Genomic DNA, 16,764 nt, shown 5'->3' on the forward strand with positions numbered 1-16,764 from the left:
AACAGTATAGTTCCTAGTTAAATGTTGATTGTAGCTTCCATTGGTAGTAATAATGGAGCTACCAGCTTGGCATGAACTAAAATGCTTGCATGGAAAGGTTAGGGTGAGAGTATATTGTCATGATGCTTTTTATGTTAACTCATCCAGTGAAGAACAAGTGGATGTGGAACTTGTACAGCGTGGAGACATCATCAAAGTGGTTCCAGGAGGCAAGTTCCCAGTGGATGGTCGTGTTATTGAAGGACATTCTATGGTAGATGAGTCCCTCATCACAGGTATGTTATTTCAGAGGATCATGACAGGAAAGTGAAGTGCATCAAAGTGTCAATGAAAAATAGACATGAAGGATGAAGACTTTGTAGACTATAGAGTGAGGAAATAGTGAGTGAAGTGACTGTGAACCCTTTTTAAGACTTACTAGTTTGATTTCTGCAGTTTTACCTTGTGATTTAGTTAAGCTACTAAAGGTTCTCTTCACTGAGGATTGTTAATTACTGGAATGTATAACCAAATGAAGTTGTCTCATTCTTCTGTAGAGCTCAATAGATTTTATTTTGTCTTTCTGCTCTAAACTGGTCTAGTTTGAGCTAGGATAGAACTCCAGGTTTTCCATATCAGGGTAGATCTGGAGTATTTTAGAGATCTTAGATAACTAAGACCAACTCAGAACACAACCAATTAACATCTTTCCTACTTCAACCTTCAGGATAGTCCCATAAGAGACTCAGTTTATGGACCATGTGGAAGTAATTTAGGACTATGTTTCTTTCTTTTTTTTTAAGATTTATTTTTTTTATTTATACAAGAGCCGGGGTACAGGCCAGATGCACGGGAGGGTGAGAGGATTCACCAGAGACAGAGCGGGGTACAGAACAGGCAGACTGATGAAATACACTGCTGAGGGGAGCATCAGGCAAGACAGGAGAGGTCTCCCGCCATGTGGGTTGCTCCAAGGCCTGCGGGGATTGAACTGGCACTGCAGAGGCTGCGGACATGCATTCAACCATCTGCGCCACCAGAGAGGCCCCTGTTTCTTTCTTTTTTTAAGGATTTATTTATTTATGCATTATAAGAACTGGGGTACAGGCCAGAGGTACAGGGGGTGAGAGGATTTATCAGAGACAGAGTGGGGAACAGAACAGGCGGATTGACTAAAATACACTGCTGAGGGGAGCAGTGGGTAAGACTGGAGAGGTCTGTGCCATGTGAGTTAGCCCCCTGGCGGGGATCAAACTCTGCTGCAGTGGCTGCAGATAGCTTCATAGTGCTGAGACTTAACCCTTTGCACCACCAGGGGGATCCAGGACTCTGTTTCTTAATAGGAGTGCTTTTGCCAGTTTGGATGAAATAATTTTTAGTTCTGGGAACTGCTTACACATTGTAGTACATTTAGTATCATTGACCCGGGCCCACTACATTGGAGTAACTGTACTCCATGCCCCATCAATCATTATAAGGAAGAATTCCCTTCCACATTTCTAAATGTGGAACAGATTTGAAACTAGGTTTTGAAATCTAGGTCTAGAGTGGAATATGAAATGTATCTGCCGACAAGAGCTAAGATGTTAGGCCTTTCCAATTTAAGATAGGTATCCTTAGGTTTGGCCTATAACTGGGATAAAGAAGATGGGAGGGCAGCTTTCACCTAGACATTTGTCCAGATTCTACTTCATGAAGCAAGAATCTCCTTTCTAGATTTTTTTGACAATTATCATATAATAATGTGTTACATGATAGTGTTTACTTATACTCCCTAAATCTGTCTTTACTCCTTATACAGGGGAGGCAATGCCTGTGGCTAAGAAATCTGGCAGCACAGTAATTGCTGGTTCCATTAACCAGAATGGGTCATTGCTTATCCGTGCAACCCATGTTGGAGCTGACACAACCCTTTCTCAAATTGTCAAACTTGTGGAGGAGGCACAGACATCAAAGGTAACTTAAATCCCTAGAAGAAACAGAAAGTGTTTTTTGGGGGGCCCGTTCAGTATAGATCTTGATCTAGTTTTTTTTTTTTTTTTTATCCCACAGTGCTGAGTTCTCTTTATTAGGGGTCACCCCCAGGTACTATTCCAACTTTAAGACTTTAGATTTAATAAGGTTAACACTATAAGATCCACACTCCAATTGAATCACCATTACAAGTTAATTTCAATAATCAAACATTATTTTGATAATGTTAAGGTAATGTTCTCTTTTTGGCTTATTGAGAAGCAGCAATATATGCTGAATGGAATGTTTTAGTCATTTTTCTTTTGAGTAACATAACAGTTCTGTTATTCTATTTTTTTCTCTGATATTATAATCCCTTTCAGATGAGGACTGTGTACTCAGAGGGATAATCTAGTGAAGTTGTTAGACAAACTCCATAACTCTCTCAAGAGAAGTACTGAATTGAAAAATTCCATGACTTCTGAAGACACGGTATATTTGTCTTCAGTAATGTTTGATGTGAACTCTTTTTTTGTAATTTTTTAATATATTTTTTACATTATTGTTCATTTTTAAACAATTTTTGCTTCCACCCCCTCCCCCCACTGATCTAGTTTTTATATTTTCCTTTGATTAGTTCTAGTTGTGGAGTTTATGAAGATATTTCTGCTTATTCTAATTACCAAATGAACACTGTATTCATTATCAGAAAAAGAGACTTTGATATATGTATTACTATTATATATATAAATTTTTTTAATTCTAGGCTCCTATCCAGCAGTTTGCAGACAAACTCAGTGGCTACTTTGTTCCTTTTATTGTTATTGTTTCCATTGCTACCCTCTTGGTTTGGATTATAGTTGGATTTCTGAATTTTGAAATTGTGGAAACATACTTTCCTGTAAGTGACTTGTAACAACTCTTTATGTAAAAATTTGTGAATCTTTTCCATAAGTAGTTAATTGGAAATAATAGTATAATAATTATAAATAACAATTATTATCTTTACAGGGCTGGAGTGGAAGCTATAAGCATAAAATAACATTTACATTTCTAAAAATATAAGAGATTTCCTTTTGTAAATATTTTTTTTTCATTATGACTTGTGGTTTTCCAAAAACAAGTACTGAACTATTACTTAATTTCTCACTGAGCTTCAGTTTTTTCATCTAGATAGTGGAATTTAATTATATGCATCCTGCGTAACCTCAGTTGCAAAAGTTAAAAAGATTAGAAAGACTTTATACTTTACTAAATGCTTTATAGATATAGGGTCATATTAGTGCTTGCCCCTCTAGTTCTCTGATGGTTTCTAGAGTATGGTATCATAAAGTGTTAAAGTAGACCTAGATTAATTCTTCATGTTAGAGATATAGCCTTCAAATTTTCTTTATCTTCATTGTTGTCACCTGAAATATAGTGATAATACCACCTAAATCACATGATTGGAATTAGCAAAGGTGAAAGCATGGGGTATATGCAAATACATATAGATATGACATATGTGAAAGTATAAGTTTAGATGTCTATGAAAGTTCCCTTCAACTCTATACACATCTATAACTCTTAGAAGAGCACTTAGTTTAAGTATTTGAGAACATAGTAAGAACCTAAAACTGTAAAACCATTACTACCAAGAAAGTCTTACTTTGCTGTATTTCTTAATTTTAAAAAATACCATCATGTTGTTTGACCCTTTGATTAAAGAGCAAATAGAATCATGTAAAAAATATGCATCTATTCCATTATATGGTCACTTATATAATATTTTAAAATTTCTTTAAATGATTCACATTGGGTAAGTACACATTTCATCAAGAGGGCTGCTGGGGAGTATATTGGAATTATCATTCAGGTATTTTTCTCATGACTTCAGGGGGTCTTAGGAGATTTCCTCTAATACTATCAAGTATATTTACTCACATAAGCAAATAGTCAAGGTTTCTAAGACATATACAAGTAAGTATACTCAATTACATTGTTACATCCAAAACAATTTTGTTGAAATGTGATTAAGCTCCCATTGTGAGTGAGTGAATTTTTGTTTATTGTCTTTTAAAGAATAATGTGAAAGGTAGAGTTAGGGCTTTGGTATATAGAGATTCAGAATTTTGTTTGTTAAGACTTAGATTTGTTGAGAATTATGTCCCAGATTTGCAGCAATTTTATTAGGTTATAATTGATATATAACATTGTATTAGTTTCAGCTATAAAACAAATTGATTAAATATTTGTATATATTGCAAAATGATCACCACAATAAGTCTAGTTAACATGTCAACATCAAGTTACAGAATTATTTTTTCTTGTGATGCAACTTTTACAGTCTACTTTCTTAGCAGTTTTCAAATATGCAATGCAATATTATTAATTATAGTCACCATGCTGTATATTATATCCCCATGACTTATTCATTTTATAACAGGAAGTTAAGAAGTTAGTGCCTGTTCAACCACTTCACCCATGTTGCCCACCCTATACCTCTGGTAACCATTAATATGTTCTCTGTATCTGTAAGATTTTTATTTTTTAGTTACCACATATAAGAGAGATCATAAGGTATTTGTCTTTGTCTAACTTATTTCATTTAATGTAGTGCCTCAAGATCTATCTATGTTGCAAATGGCAAGGTTTCATTTTTTATGATTGAATAATCTCTCTCTCTCTCTCTCTCTGTGTGTGTGTGTGTGTGTGTGTGTGTGTGTGTGTGTGTCACAGTGTGTTTATCCATTCATCCAGTGTTGGACTCTTAAGTTGTTTCTATATCTTGGCTATTGTAAATAATGCTGCAACAAACATGGGGGTTCACATATTTATTTAAGTTAACATACTCATTTTTACTTAATAAATATCCAGAAGTGGAATTGCTGGATCATATGGTAGTTTTAGTTTTACTTTTCTGAGGAACTTTTGTACTGTTTTCCATAATAACTGCACCAATGTACATCCCCACCAATGGTGCACAAATATTTCCCTTTCTTCACTTTCTTCCTAACACTTATTATTTCTTGTCTTTTTGATAGTAACCATTCTAACAGGTGTAAGGTGATACCTCATTGTGGTTTTGATTTGCAATTCTTTGATTATTCATGATACGGGACACTTTTACATGTACCTATAAGCCATTTGTATATCTTCTTTGGAAAAGTATCTATTCAGATGCTCTGCCCATTTTTAAATCACACTGATTTTTACTTTTTTGGTGAGGGGTAATACTTTGGTACATTTTAGCAGTGAAGCCATCTGATCCTGGGAAGTTTTCAACCATTGTATCTTCAAATAAGTTTTATGTCTCTCTTTTTTTCTGATTCTGGCATTACTATAATGGTGTTGTCTTGTAAGCCCTTAAGCTATCTTCACTTTTTTCTTGTATCTTTTTTCTTCTGATTTGGGGTAGTCCTACTGATACATCTTCAAGTTCACAGACCCTTTCTTATGCTTCATCTAGTCTTTTCATTGAATCCCTCTAGTGTATGATTCAGTTCGGTTATTGTATTTTTCAGCTCTACGACTTCTACTTGGTAATTTTTTATATGTTTTTATTTCTCTGTTGAAGTTCTCACTGTTCATCCATTAGTCTCCTGAGTTCAGTGAGTATCTTTATGACCACTGCTTTAAACTCTGTATCAGGTGAATTACTCATCTCTGATTCATAGGCTGTTTTTTGTCCTGAGGTTTTATCTTATTTTTTGGGAGGGCAGGGGGAATGTGTTCCTGTGTTTCTTCATTTTTCTTGACTTTCTGTATGTATTAGATAAACCAGCCACCTCTTCCAGTCTTGAAGGAGTAACCTTGTATAAGTAGATGGACCTTGTTGTTCAACCCTGCCCTAGTTCATGGTTGTTTCTCAAAGCTTTGTGATTGTCCAAACAGCCTATTTTATTTTTAATAGCTCTCAGCAGTTGAGGGCATGCCAAGGCCTGTCAGTGTCCCAAAGAGGAGGCTCTTGGTCAGCACATAAATTCAGAATTATTGGAGACCAGACCTTTGTGTAGCAGTTTTTAAAGTTTGCAGATATATATATATATATATATATATATATATATATATATAGTCCTGTGTGACCTTAAGTGTAAACTTGCTGCCCATTAGAGCTAGGTGATGTGAAGATATTCCCTGCCTATTGGTCACAAAAATTGGGGCTCCACATGATTATATAAACTCCTTTTCTGGGAGTTACCAATGAACTGTATTAAGCAGAGGAAGAATACAAAGATGACATTTCCCAGTCTACATTCCCTGAGATTATCTCTGTAGTCCCCTAGATGTGTGTCATGCTTGAAGCTGCTTGAAGCCCAAGAGTCACTTGGTTCAAACCTGCAGGTCAGCCAAATAGGCTTCTTTCACAGAAAGACTGCAGTTGTATTTCAATCTCTGTTTGTGTAATGCTGTGGGAACAGTAGTTGGCCAAGAACTGTCTCTCTTATTGTTACAGTCCTGTGTGGCACAGGAATACAAGTACCCCTGGCCTCCGGACCCAGACAATCAAGGAGCATCTTCAGGGTAGCATCTGCAAAAACTGAGGTACCAGATGAAAAATTGGGGTACATGTTAGAGTTCCCCTCTGAAAGATATTAGCCCTCTGGGGCACAGCAGAGGAAGAATGTGAAAATACTGCCCACTATCTTAGGTCTCTGGAAAGGATAGCTATCAGCCCTTAGGAGATGTGTGTTTAATTTGAAGCATCACCCTCAGGCTGCAGTTATGATAAGAAACTAATAGGCCTCTTTTAACAGAAAGACTGAGCTTCTCTGTCTATTGCCTCATGCTATGCCCTGAGGGTAAGAGCTGTTTAAGACCTCTTTCTGTTGGTTATAGTCCTCTGAGTGTTACAGGGCAACCCCAATATGAAATGGGTTGCCTGACTGTGGGGGTTCTCACCCGTGGGCTTAAAGGGACTTATAATAAGACTCAACTGCAGGCACATACAAAAAGGTTAATAAGGGTTTATTTACAAAAGAAGGGGAAATGAAGAAATGAATAACTCAGGGAGAAAGAGAGGGAGATAAATTGGTGAATGCGTCCTACCAGTTCTGCTGACCTGGAATCCCAATGGCATGCTGAGAGCCGGCGAAAAGCCGAGTCGAGCCAAGAGGCCAAGAGGACCCCCAAGGCCCACATGTCTGGTTTTATACCAAACCTGGCTGCTTAACTCCACCCTCAGGTCCCAGCAACCCTCCCTTCAGTGATGATGGGATTTGTAGTTCCCGGTGTCTTGATGTCTTTGGTCTGGAGTGGGGGTTGAGTCCATAAAACCTGTGTGGAGTTTGCTCAGGACATCCTTTCCCCCTAACACTAGCACACACCCTGCTGATCACCAGAGTTAGGTATTATAGAACTATCCCCTTCTGCAGTCCCCCACATCAGGGTACCAGACAAGGGTATAAGTTCCTTTCTGGCAGATAACCAGTGAACTGGAGTGAGCAAGGCAGACACATGATGCAAAGATTATGTCCACCGTCATAAGTTTCTTGAGATTATGACCACCATCATATATTCCTCTATAGTCCCCTGGAAATATGCCAAGCCAGAAATTTACACCTTAGGCCAAAATTCCTGGAAAAGCAAATAATCCTCATACTCAGAAAGACTTGGGGTATTTTTTAGTTTGCTTTCTGTACAGTGCCCTGGGGGTTGTAGTCTGCCAAAAACTGTCTCTGCCATTGTTATAGTTCCATGGGACCCAGGAACACAAGACCCCTAGCTTCCAGAAAAATGCCATTAAGGGTTGTTCTCTGCGTGCCAACCTCAGAAACTGGGGTACCAGTTGTAAAATCCAAGTCACCAGCTAAGTGTAAAAATCCTCTGGGAGATACTGGCATTTTGGAGCACCAGAGATGTGTAAAGGGGGTTCCTGCCAGAAAGAAAAAAATAACATGGTGCCTGCCAACTTTTAGCAAGGCAGAAGAGAGCATAGTGATACACCCCCCACACACACACCACCACCACCAATAACACTGGGAAAAAAGATCTAGTGTATTTAAAAAAGAATGGCATGTGTCACCAGTTTTCATCCCTGGAAAGTATTCCCACAGGCCCTTGTCCCTCAGGCCTACATTTTAAGATTAAATGAACTTCTTTCACATAAATCTTGGTGCTTTCCAAATGACTCCTTCACCTCTCGGCACTGGAGTAAATCTGTGTGTAAGTCTTTTGAAAGTGTTTTCTCAGTTTGCTACAGCCTCATAGGTCTCGTGGATGTGAGCCTGATTAGTTTTAAAAGCTAGATGTTTAAGTGGTGTTTTTCTCAGGTACAGGGCCTAAAATTGGGGTGGCCAGTGTAGGCTTCAACCCTTTATTCCTGAGGAAGAAGATCTTGGTTTTGAGTTCTCTCCTGACTATGTGTTGCCACATTTTGTGGGGGCAGTATGGTGAGATTGTGTCTTGGCCTCTTGCGTGATTTCCTTTTCTCTTGCCCGATGTACAGGAATTGCTCTTTCAGTTGTCTTTAAGGCAGGCTCTCTGTCTCTCTCTCTCTCTTACATTTTAAAAGGACAGATTTATTAGAAAAAAAGAGACACCTTCGTAGACAGGTATTTAAATGTTTCTTCAAAGGAAATTGTGCCATGTGTAGCTGTAGATTTGATGTGTCCCTGGGAGGACATAAGTTCAGTGTCTTCCTATGTTGCAGATCCTCTGAAGCTATTTTTATTTATTTATTTTTGTTTTGTTAATTTTTTAATTGAGTTATAGTTAACATTTAACATTTTATAAGCTTAAGGTGTGCACCATGTTAGTTTGATATGTTTATACATGGCACTATGGTGACCACTGCAGAGTTAGCTAACACCTCTATCATGTCACCTAATTAATCACTTTTTTTGTGGTGAGAATAATTAAGATACACTTTCTTAGCAGCTTTGAAGTTTATAATATACTATTGTTAACTATAATTACAATGTTAGATCACCAGAATTTTAGAAACTTTAATATGATAGATTTTAAAAATGTATTTATTGTTAATTGAAGTACTGTTGTTTTACATTCTTGCTAGTGTTTTGACAGTATAGCATACACCCCCTCAACTGAAGTCACTGTAGCACTTCCACCTCAGAAGCACCCATACTCCACCATACTACATTGTGCTCGGTTCTCCCCAATCTTATCCCTCCCCCACTCCAAAGCTGCAGATCAATGTTCATGCAGCTATGTTTGAAGTCCTAATAAAGACATTTATTCTCAGTATGGGGCAAAAAAAGAAAAGCTGACTTTCTATGTTCTTTATATTCACTGCATAATTTGTAACCCTGGAATCACAAAAACTAAGTTTTTTGATTTTTGGAGTATGACTCAATTACCAATTATGTCACAATTTCTTACATTCATATAAGAAAAAAAATATTTACTTATTAGGAACTAAAATGTATATGTTGATAGCTAAATAGGATATGTATTACTTCAAAATTGGGGTTTTATTTAAATAGGGTAAGCTTTGCTCCTTTTGTTTTATGTAACTCTAAATCAATAACCAAAAGTCATGCCTTTCTTCTAAAGGGCTACAACAGAAGTATCTCCAGAACAGAAACGATAATACGTTTTGCTTTCCAAGCCTCTATAACAGTTCTGTGTATTGCATGCCCCTGCTCCCTGGGACTGGCTACTCCAACTGCTGTGATGGTGGGTACAGGAGTAGGCGCACAAAATGGCATACTAATCAAAGGTGGCGAGCCACTGGAGATGGCTCACAAGGTAAGACAGTCCCCAGAACTAAGAATTATCCCATCCAAACTGACAATAGCACCCCTATTGTGAAACTGAGTTCTAAATTATTTCCATGTGGTCTATAAACTGAGCTTTTCCTTGCACTATCCTGATGATTGAGGTATGAAAAGTATTATGATTCTGCTCCAGATTGGCTTTTGTTAACTAAGATCTCTAAAACGATTCCAGGTGTACTTTCTTAGAGCATACATACCCTGATGTGGGATACCTGGAGTTCTATCCCACCTCAGACTAGACCAGTCTTTAGACAGAGTAAAGGTATTTGCCCAGGAAAAAAATTGGCCAAATCTATCAGGCTTCTAACCTATTTGTGTGTGATTCCATGTTTGTGTTCTTCACTGTGAGATAGCACTTGTAGTTACATTGCAATTTCTTTGCCTTTGCTGCCACCCACTGACAGTTTGTACCTATAACTTTAGGAATATTATCCCTGATTCTCTCATATTAGAATTTGTATGACAACCTCAATCAAGACTACTTGACTTCAACTAAAGTCATGTTCTTATTAATATGCTCTTATTATGAGAATATAAGCTATATACTAATCCATGCAGTAAACACAGAATACAGCTAAGACCATATTTGGGAGCTTATCTAGCCTGTGAATATAAACTGTTACTTTTTATGGTAATTTTTAAATTTTTTTATGTAATTTCTGACTTAAAAGTTGTAAGAATATAGAGAGAACTGCTGTATACCCTTTAATACCTATATCAGGTTCCTTTCCTAAGAGCAAGGATATTTATTCTCTTACATAACTACAGGATAATGATCAAAATCAAGAAATTGTTGATATAATACTATCGTCCAATCTATAGTCCATGTTCCAGTTTCCTTAGAGGTCTTCATAATTACCTTCATAGCAGTTTTCCTCTTGTCCAGAATCATGCTTCATATTTAGTTGTCATATCTGTTTCATCTTGATTCCTCAAGCTGCTCATTTTCAAGGTTCATATTCTGAGTTTACTATGAGGTTACAGGTTCTCTAAATTCCATATGCTTCCTTTTTCTGTCTGAGCTGAGTTTCTCTCATCGGTTGCCTAAGCTGTCTTTTCTCAGGTCAAATTTCTCATCTAGACACAATAAAGCAATCCAGCACGTCTTATCTGGCGCATACTTCGATTTAATTGCTCACCTTTTCTCTTACAATCATCCACATTCTGCCCAGATTTCCCCTGCAGATCTATAATTCATTGGTATTTGAAAGTCTTTTTGTTTCCCTGGAAGCACTAGAGGCATCTCTTAATTGCCTGTTAACAATTTATTTCTAGTTTTATAACGTGTATCCACAGTACAGTTGAACATTTGCAAGGGAGGACTACTGGGTATAAATAAGAGTATTTCTTCCCTTGTTCTCCCTTCCTTTTATTCTCCCAAAGATAGTGTGTTAAGTCCAAGTAAGTCAAAGGTCAGTTTATTAAGAAACAAAATAGGGCCTCCCTAGTGGTGCAGGCCATTGAGTGCAGCGCTGTGAAGCTGTCCGCAGTCTCTGCAGTGCCGGTTCGATCCCTGCCAGCCTCGGAGCAACCTGCATGGTGAACAGACCTCTCCTGTCGCTCCCACTGCTCCCCTTGGCAGTGTATTTCATCAGTCTGCCTGTTCTGTTCCCCACTCTGTCTCTGGTGAGTCTTATCACCCTCCCGCACATCTGGACTGTACCCCGGCTCTTGTACAAATAAAATAAATCTTTTTTTAAAAAAAAGAAAATAGGGGCCTCCATGGTGGCGCAAGGGGTTAGGACGCAGCACTGTGACGCTATCCGCAGCCACTGCAGCATGAATTCAATCCCCGGCCAGGGAGGTGACCCACATGGCACAGCAGACCTCTCCTGTTTCGCCCGCTGCTCCCCTCAGCAGTGTATTTCAGTACATCTGCCTGTTGTGCTCCCCACTGTGTCTCTGTTGAATCCTCTCACCTCCCCCACCGTATCTCTGGCCTGCACCCCAGTTCATGTATGCATATATAAATAAAGCTTAAAATAAATAAATAAATAAATAAATAAATAAATAAATAAATAAAGCTTGGGGAAAAAATAAAGCAAAATAGAAGTCTGTTGAAGTAAACTTTCTCATTTCTGGAAAGGTGATGTTCAGGATTATCAAGTCATACAGGTGCACTGTATTTTAATTTTCTTACAGGTAAAGGTAGTGGTATTTGATAAGACTGGAACCATTACGCATGGAACCCCAGTAGTGAATCAAGTAAAGGTTCTAGTTGAAAGTAACAGAATATCACGCAATAAGATCCTGGCCATTGTGGGAACTGCTGAAAGTAACAGTGAACACCCTCTAGGAGCAGCTGTAACGAAATACTGCAAGCAGGTACATTTTCCCCTTATTTATTAATATAGTCATCTCCTATAGAAATTACCCAATCAAATCCAGACTGGCATTAAGCTGTGATTTCTGTATGATTGGTATGAAGCTAGGCAGATTTACCGTCTCATTTCATGTCAGTTTCTTTGTATAGAAAAAGTGCATAAAGGTAAAATCAGAAATTGACTATAAATCTACCACACAGATAATCCCTATTAACCTAGAAATCTAAAATGGAAGTAGTACATATTTATGGTAGGAAAATTCAGAGTTCAGAAAGTTACATAGTGAAAAAGGAAAGCTTTTTTCTGTCCCCTTCCATAGTCCCTTTCTTCAAAACTTAATGGCTGTTAACCTGTTAACAATCTTTTTAAATGATAGTTTTATTGAGATATAATTCACATACTGTAACAGTCACCCTTGTAAAGTATACAATCCAGTATTTTTTCATATATTCAAAAAAGTGTGTATCTGTTAATGGTTTTTAATTCATGTACCAACATATATGAATTATTTTTTAACCTTTACATGGGAAACTCATTCAGTCACCAATCTTTGTTATCTTTTAAAAATTTTACTAAATGATATTTCCATATCAGGACATACAAATTTGTCTCATTATTTTAATGACTCCATTGTGTTATATTGATTTTTTTTGGCTCTTACACTGTACTGATAATGTCATTGTCAGCTTTTTCAAGTTTATCTCTGTGTTAATTGTCTATCAATGAAATTACTAGATCAAAGGATTTTTGCAGCTAAATTTTGATGAATAATACCAACACCCACACAAAAGGTTGTACACTTTATCCAAAAGTTTTGAGTGCCCATTTCCTTACCAAATACCTGATTTTTCCCAGTTAAATAAGTAAGAAGTATTTAGTCATTGATGGCTTACTTTCCGTTTTCCTTAGTTATAAGTACAGCTGAGAGGTTAAGTATCTTTTCAAATGTTTACTGGCTATTTGAATTTTTTTTTGTAACCTGTCTGCCTGCATCCTTTGCCTATTTTTCTATAAAAGTTTTTTTGCCTTTTCTCATTGATTTATATAAGTTCTCTGTAAGTTATCTCTCATACTTTTTTTTTTTTCACTTCTGAGATACGTCTCCTGATTTCTTCCCTCCTATACCACTGCTTCTTTCTTATCTGTTCTTTCTACTTCATGCCCTCCCTGGGCGATATTTTTTCTAGCCTTATGACTTTTTTTTTTTTCAAATTTTATCGATTTGCCAATTGTTTACATAACTATATAATTTTGGGTGTAAGCATTACACCTCCATGTGCATGATTTTACTGTTACAATGTGGCAATTTCTATTATTTGTGTTGCCATTTCTTTATTAGTTAATTCCCTTTTACCTATTTACTATTACTTATCTGAAATGAAACAAGAGGATGAAGACAAAAAGAATCAGGAAGCAATGATGGCTACCAGGAGTCTTTGTTTACTAAGGACACAGAATCATAATGGGGAGGCACTCTGATAAAGGGTAACTTTGTTACCCTTTGCCCTGTACTGAATAGAAAATCAGTCCACAATAGAATTAAATATTTATCTTATAATTTTCTACTGAAAAGGTCAGAAAATATTGATAACCTTCCTTGTTTTCTTTCCCTAAATTTGGTACAAATTTTAGAGAGTGGAATTAAAACAAAGGATTCTGAAGTTGTCCTGTGACTTTGAAGATTATACTCAATGCTCTTTGTCCTTTTCAAAATATATTGTCAAATAAGTGATAATTGTCAGTTTTATTAGAAACATTTAAAATTAACCAGGCATGTAGTATGTGTCTAAACATTTAGAATTAACCAGCATTACTCTTTGATCTTGTTAATGGATGACCTTGGGTTATTAGAACAGCAGAGGAAATCCTTCTGTTTCTATTTGTTAGGAGCTGGACACTGAAACATTGGGTACCTGCATAGATTTCCAGGTTGTGCCCGGCTGTGGTATTAGCTGTAAAGTCACCAATATTGAAGGCCTGCTACATAAGAGTAACTGGAAGATAGAGGAAAATAATATTAAAAATGCATCTCTGGTTCAAATTGATGTGAATAATGAACAGTCATCAACTTCATCTTCCATGATTATTGATGCCCAGCTCTCAAGTAAGCTAATTTTCTTTATAGTACCAATTATGGGACAGTTATGAATAGATGTCTGTTTAATTCTGAACTGTAACATAAGAAACAAACGTTTCATCCTCCCAAATCAGTTTTATCATAAGTCTTCTGTTCCCTTTACTCATGTTACTCAAGTGAATATTTCCCAACTGTGCTCCTTAATTCATCCATAGAGTAATGAACTTTATCCTTTGCTTATCTTCCATAATTCAGCAGTCTGTTACTTCTTACCACAGCTACTCGAAACCTTTTATATTTTTCACAGAATTTTGTGGTCTTCCTTCTAATTCCCTCAACAAATTATCATGCTTATTTTTCACATAAAATATTCAGGTTCTCAGACATGTGTTCTCTCAGATTTTTGCCCAGAATTATTTCTTTTTCAAGGGGGCAAAGTATCGCTCTTCTTGCCTAACAAATCCCCTCATCTTTACATGGTATCCTTGCTTAATTCTTCAGGGACCTTGTTCTTTCAGTTATATCCTCATTCTTATTTCTCTTTCCTTATTAGCTCCTTCTCTTGAACGTATAAACATTTCTTCTATCAAAATACCTATATTCCCATCTGGACTTTGTCTTTCCCTTTCCTTTATAGTCAGGCTTCTGGATTAACCTAGGCTTGCTGAATTCACTTACTAACTGTATAGTCTGACCTCTGCCCCATTCATACTACTGAAACTATTGTTTCCAAGTCCCCAGATGACCTTTTATAGCACCCTTTCCAGTGTCATTTCTCGCTCTTCATCCTGCATGACTTCACAAAGGCATTTGACAATGTTGATCATTTCTTCCTTCTTAAGACTTTCTTTCCTTAATTCTTTGCTTTCTCTAGACACTCTTCACACCTTCTTGGATGTTCCTTCTAATCGTCCTCTGATTCTTCTTTTCTTCTGATCACAAATATTAAAGTGTCCTCAGAATTTTGTTCTTTGTCTCTTTCTAATTATGTTTCTCTCTACAATCTCATTCTGCCTATCACTTATTCTACCACCTGTAGGTTTCTATTACCACTCTAAAGTCCCTATCTCTAGCCAAGGCCTGTTTCTTGACCTTCATTTTGTTCTATACATCTGCAAAAAAAAAAAAACATGATATACCTACCTAAGTGTTCCAGCACCTCTTCACCCACTTTTTATTCGAGTGATTTTGCAGACATGCAAATCTGCTCATACCACTTTCTGACCAGTACCTTTCATTATAGTACTTGATAACTTATTTTTGAATTACAGCCTTTAGAGGAATATGATGAAAACTTATACCTACCTCTCAGAAAATTTCTGTTTCAGGGCGTTCACAAATATCCTAAAGCCCATGCTTGGACTTCTGTTAAAAATCCAGGCTTTACTTACTCTCTGTCTCCTGCAGGACATAGTTCAGCCTCTCTGGACTTTAAGATTTATTCCCCATGACAAGTCTCCTGCCTCCCTGCATCGTCCATCTTGTCTTTTTTTATTGTCCTATATGTACTTTGTATTCCATCTGTAAGGAACTAATGGTCCTTCCTTACATCATGTCATTTCATACTAATGAGATAATTTCATTTACTATTTTTCTAAATAATGTCCACAAATAACATTTAAATAGTCACATGTAACTTAGTGGCTACTACCTAATGAAATTATTTTCTTTTCTCAAGACTCAGTTCATAGCTCTCATCAGTGAAGCCTTCACTGATTGACATACATATGCAGAGATATTTGCTCTTGTTTTTATAGTCATAAATGTACTAAATCTCTGTTATTATACTAGGCATGCTACATGATAATTCTTTATTTACTTACTTCATTCTACTAAACAGTGATTTCTTTATTATTTATCTATCTATGAACTTCTAGTATTAAGCACACTGACAAAGTAATTTGTTCATTTGACAACTTTTATTAAACACTATTGTAACACTAAAGAATCAATAGCGATCAGGATAGACAAAGTCCTATTTCCTTAGTGGGAAAACATAAGACATGGAGCAAGTAAATGAGAAAATGAGATATATCTAATGGAGATTGTGCTGTAGAATAAAGAATGGTACAGGGTGTGGGAGAGCAGTGGGTCCTGTTTTACATAGGGTGATAAGAGTAGGCCTCATTGAGAAGGTACTGTTTGAGCAAAGAAAGAGAGTGGAAAGGAGGAAAAGCGATGGGAATATTTGTTAGCAGATGCATTTCAGGCAGGAGGAATATTAAGTACAAAAGCCTTGCACTAGGAGTATGCTTGACTAGTTTGAGAATGGCAAGGAGAACAGTGTGGCTAGAACAGAATAAATGAGTGAGAAGGGAGTAACAGATGAAGTCAGAGGTACTCAGACCACATCATAGGGACATTGACAGGACTTCGGTTTTTACCCTGTGATAAGAAGCCATTGAGAGTTTTGAGTAGAGGAATGACAGTCTTAAAGTATTAGTCTGGCTGCTCTGATGAAAATATACCAGGGGAAGATGAAAGGGGTAAGGACAGTAGCAGGGGGATGAGCTAGTGGGCTCTTGCCATAATTCAGGTGAAAGATAATGGTGACTTGTACTGGTGTGGTAATAGTAGAGGTCATAAGAAGTTAAATCCTTTTTTTTTTTTTTTAAGATTTATTTAAATCTTTAAAAGACCAGATGCAGGGGAGGGTGAGAGGATTCACCGGAGACAGAGCGGGAAACAGAACAGGCAGACTGAAGAAATACAC

The 16,764-nt window shown here is 36.9% G+C and overlaps 1 protein-coding gene across 2 annotated transcripts in view; it reads left to right on the forward strand.

Annotated features, from left to right (window-relative positions):
- Nucleotides 1–16,764, forward strand: part of ATP7A (ATPase copper transporting alpha) — a gene marked incomplete at both ends in the record, with an annotated part of 114,605 nt that overhangs the window by 85,634 nt on the left and 12,207 nt on the right. For both annotated transcript variants that reach the window (XM_084258486.1, XM_084258485.1), the window contains 6 exons: nt 148–275; nt 1,781–1,935; nt 2,699–2,833; nt 9,427–9,621; nt 11,793–11,975; nt 13,862–14,078. In XM_084258486.1, the coding sequence (XP_084114612.1) occupies nt 148–275; nt 1,781–1,935; nt 2,699–2,833; nt 9,427–9,621; nt 11,793–11,975; nt 13,862–14,078 (1,013 nt within the window). The remainder of the gene's footprint in view (nt 1–147; nt 276–1,780; nt 1,936–2,698; nt 2,834–9,426; nt 9,622–11,792; nt 11,976–13,861; nt 14,079–16,764) is intronic.

This window comes from Talpa europaea (genome assembly GCF_964194135.1).
Source record: "Talpa europaea genome assembly, chromosome: X".
NCBI classification, from domain to species: domain Eukaryota; kingdom Metazoa; phylum Chordata; class Mammalia; order Eulipotyphla; family Talpidae; genus Talpa; species Talpa europaea.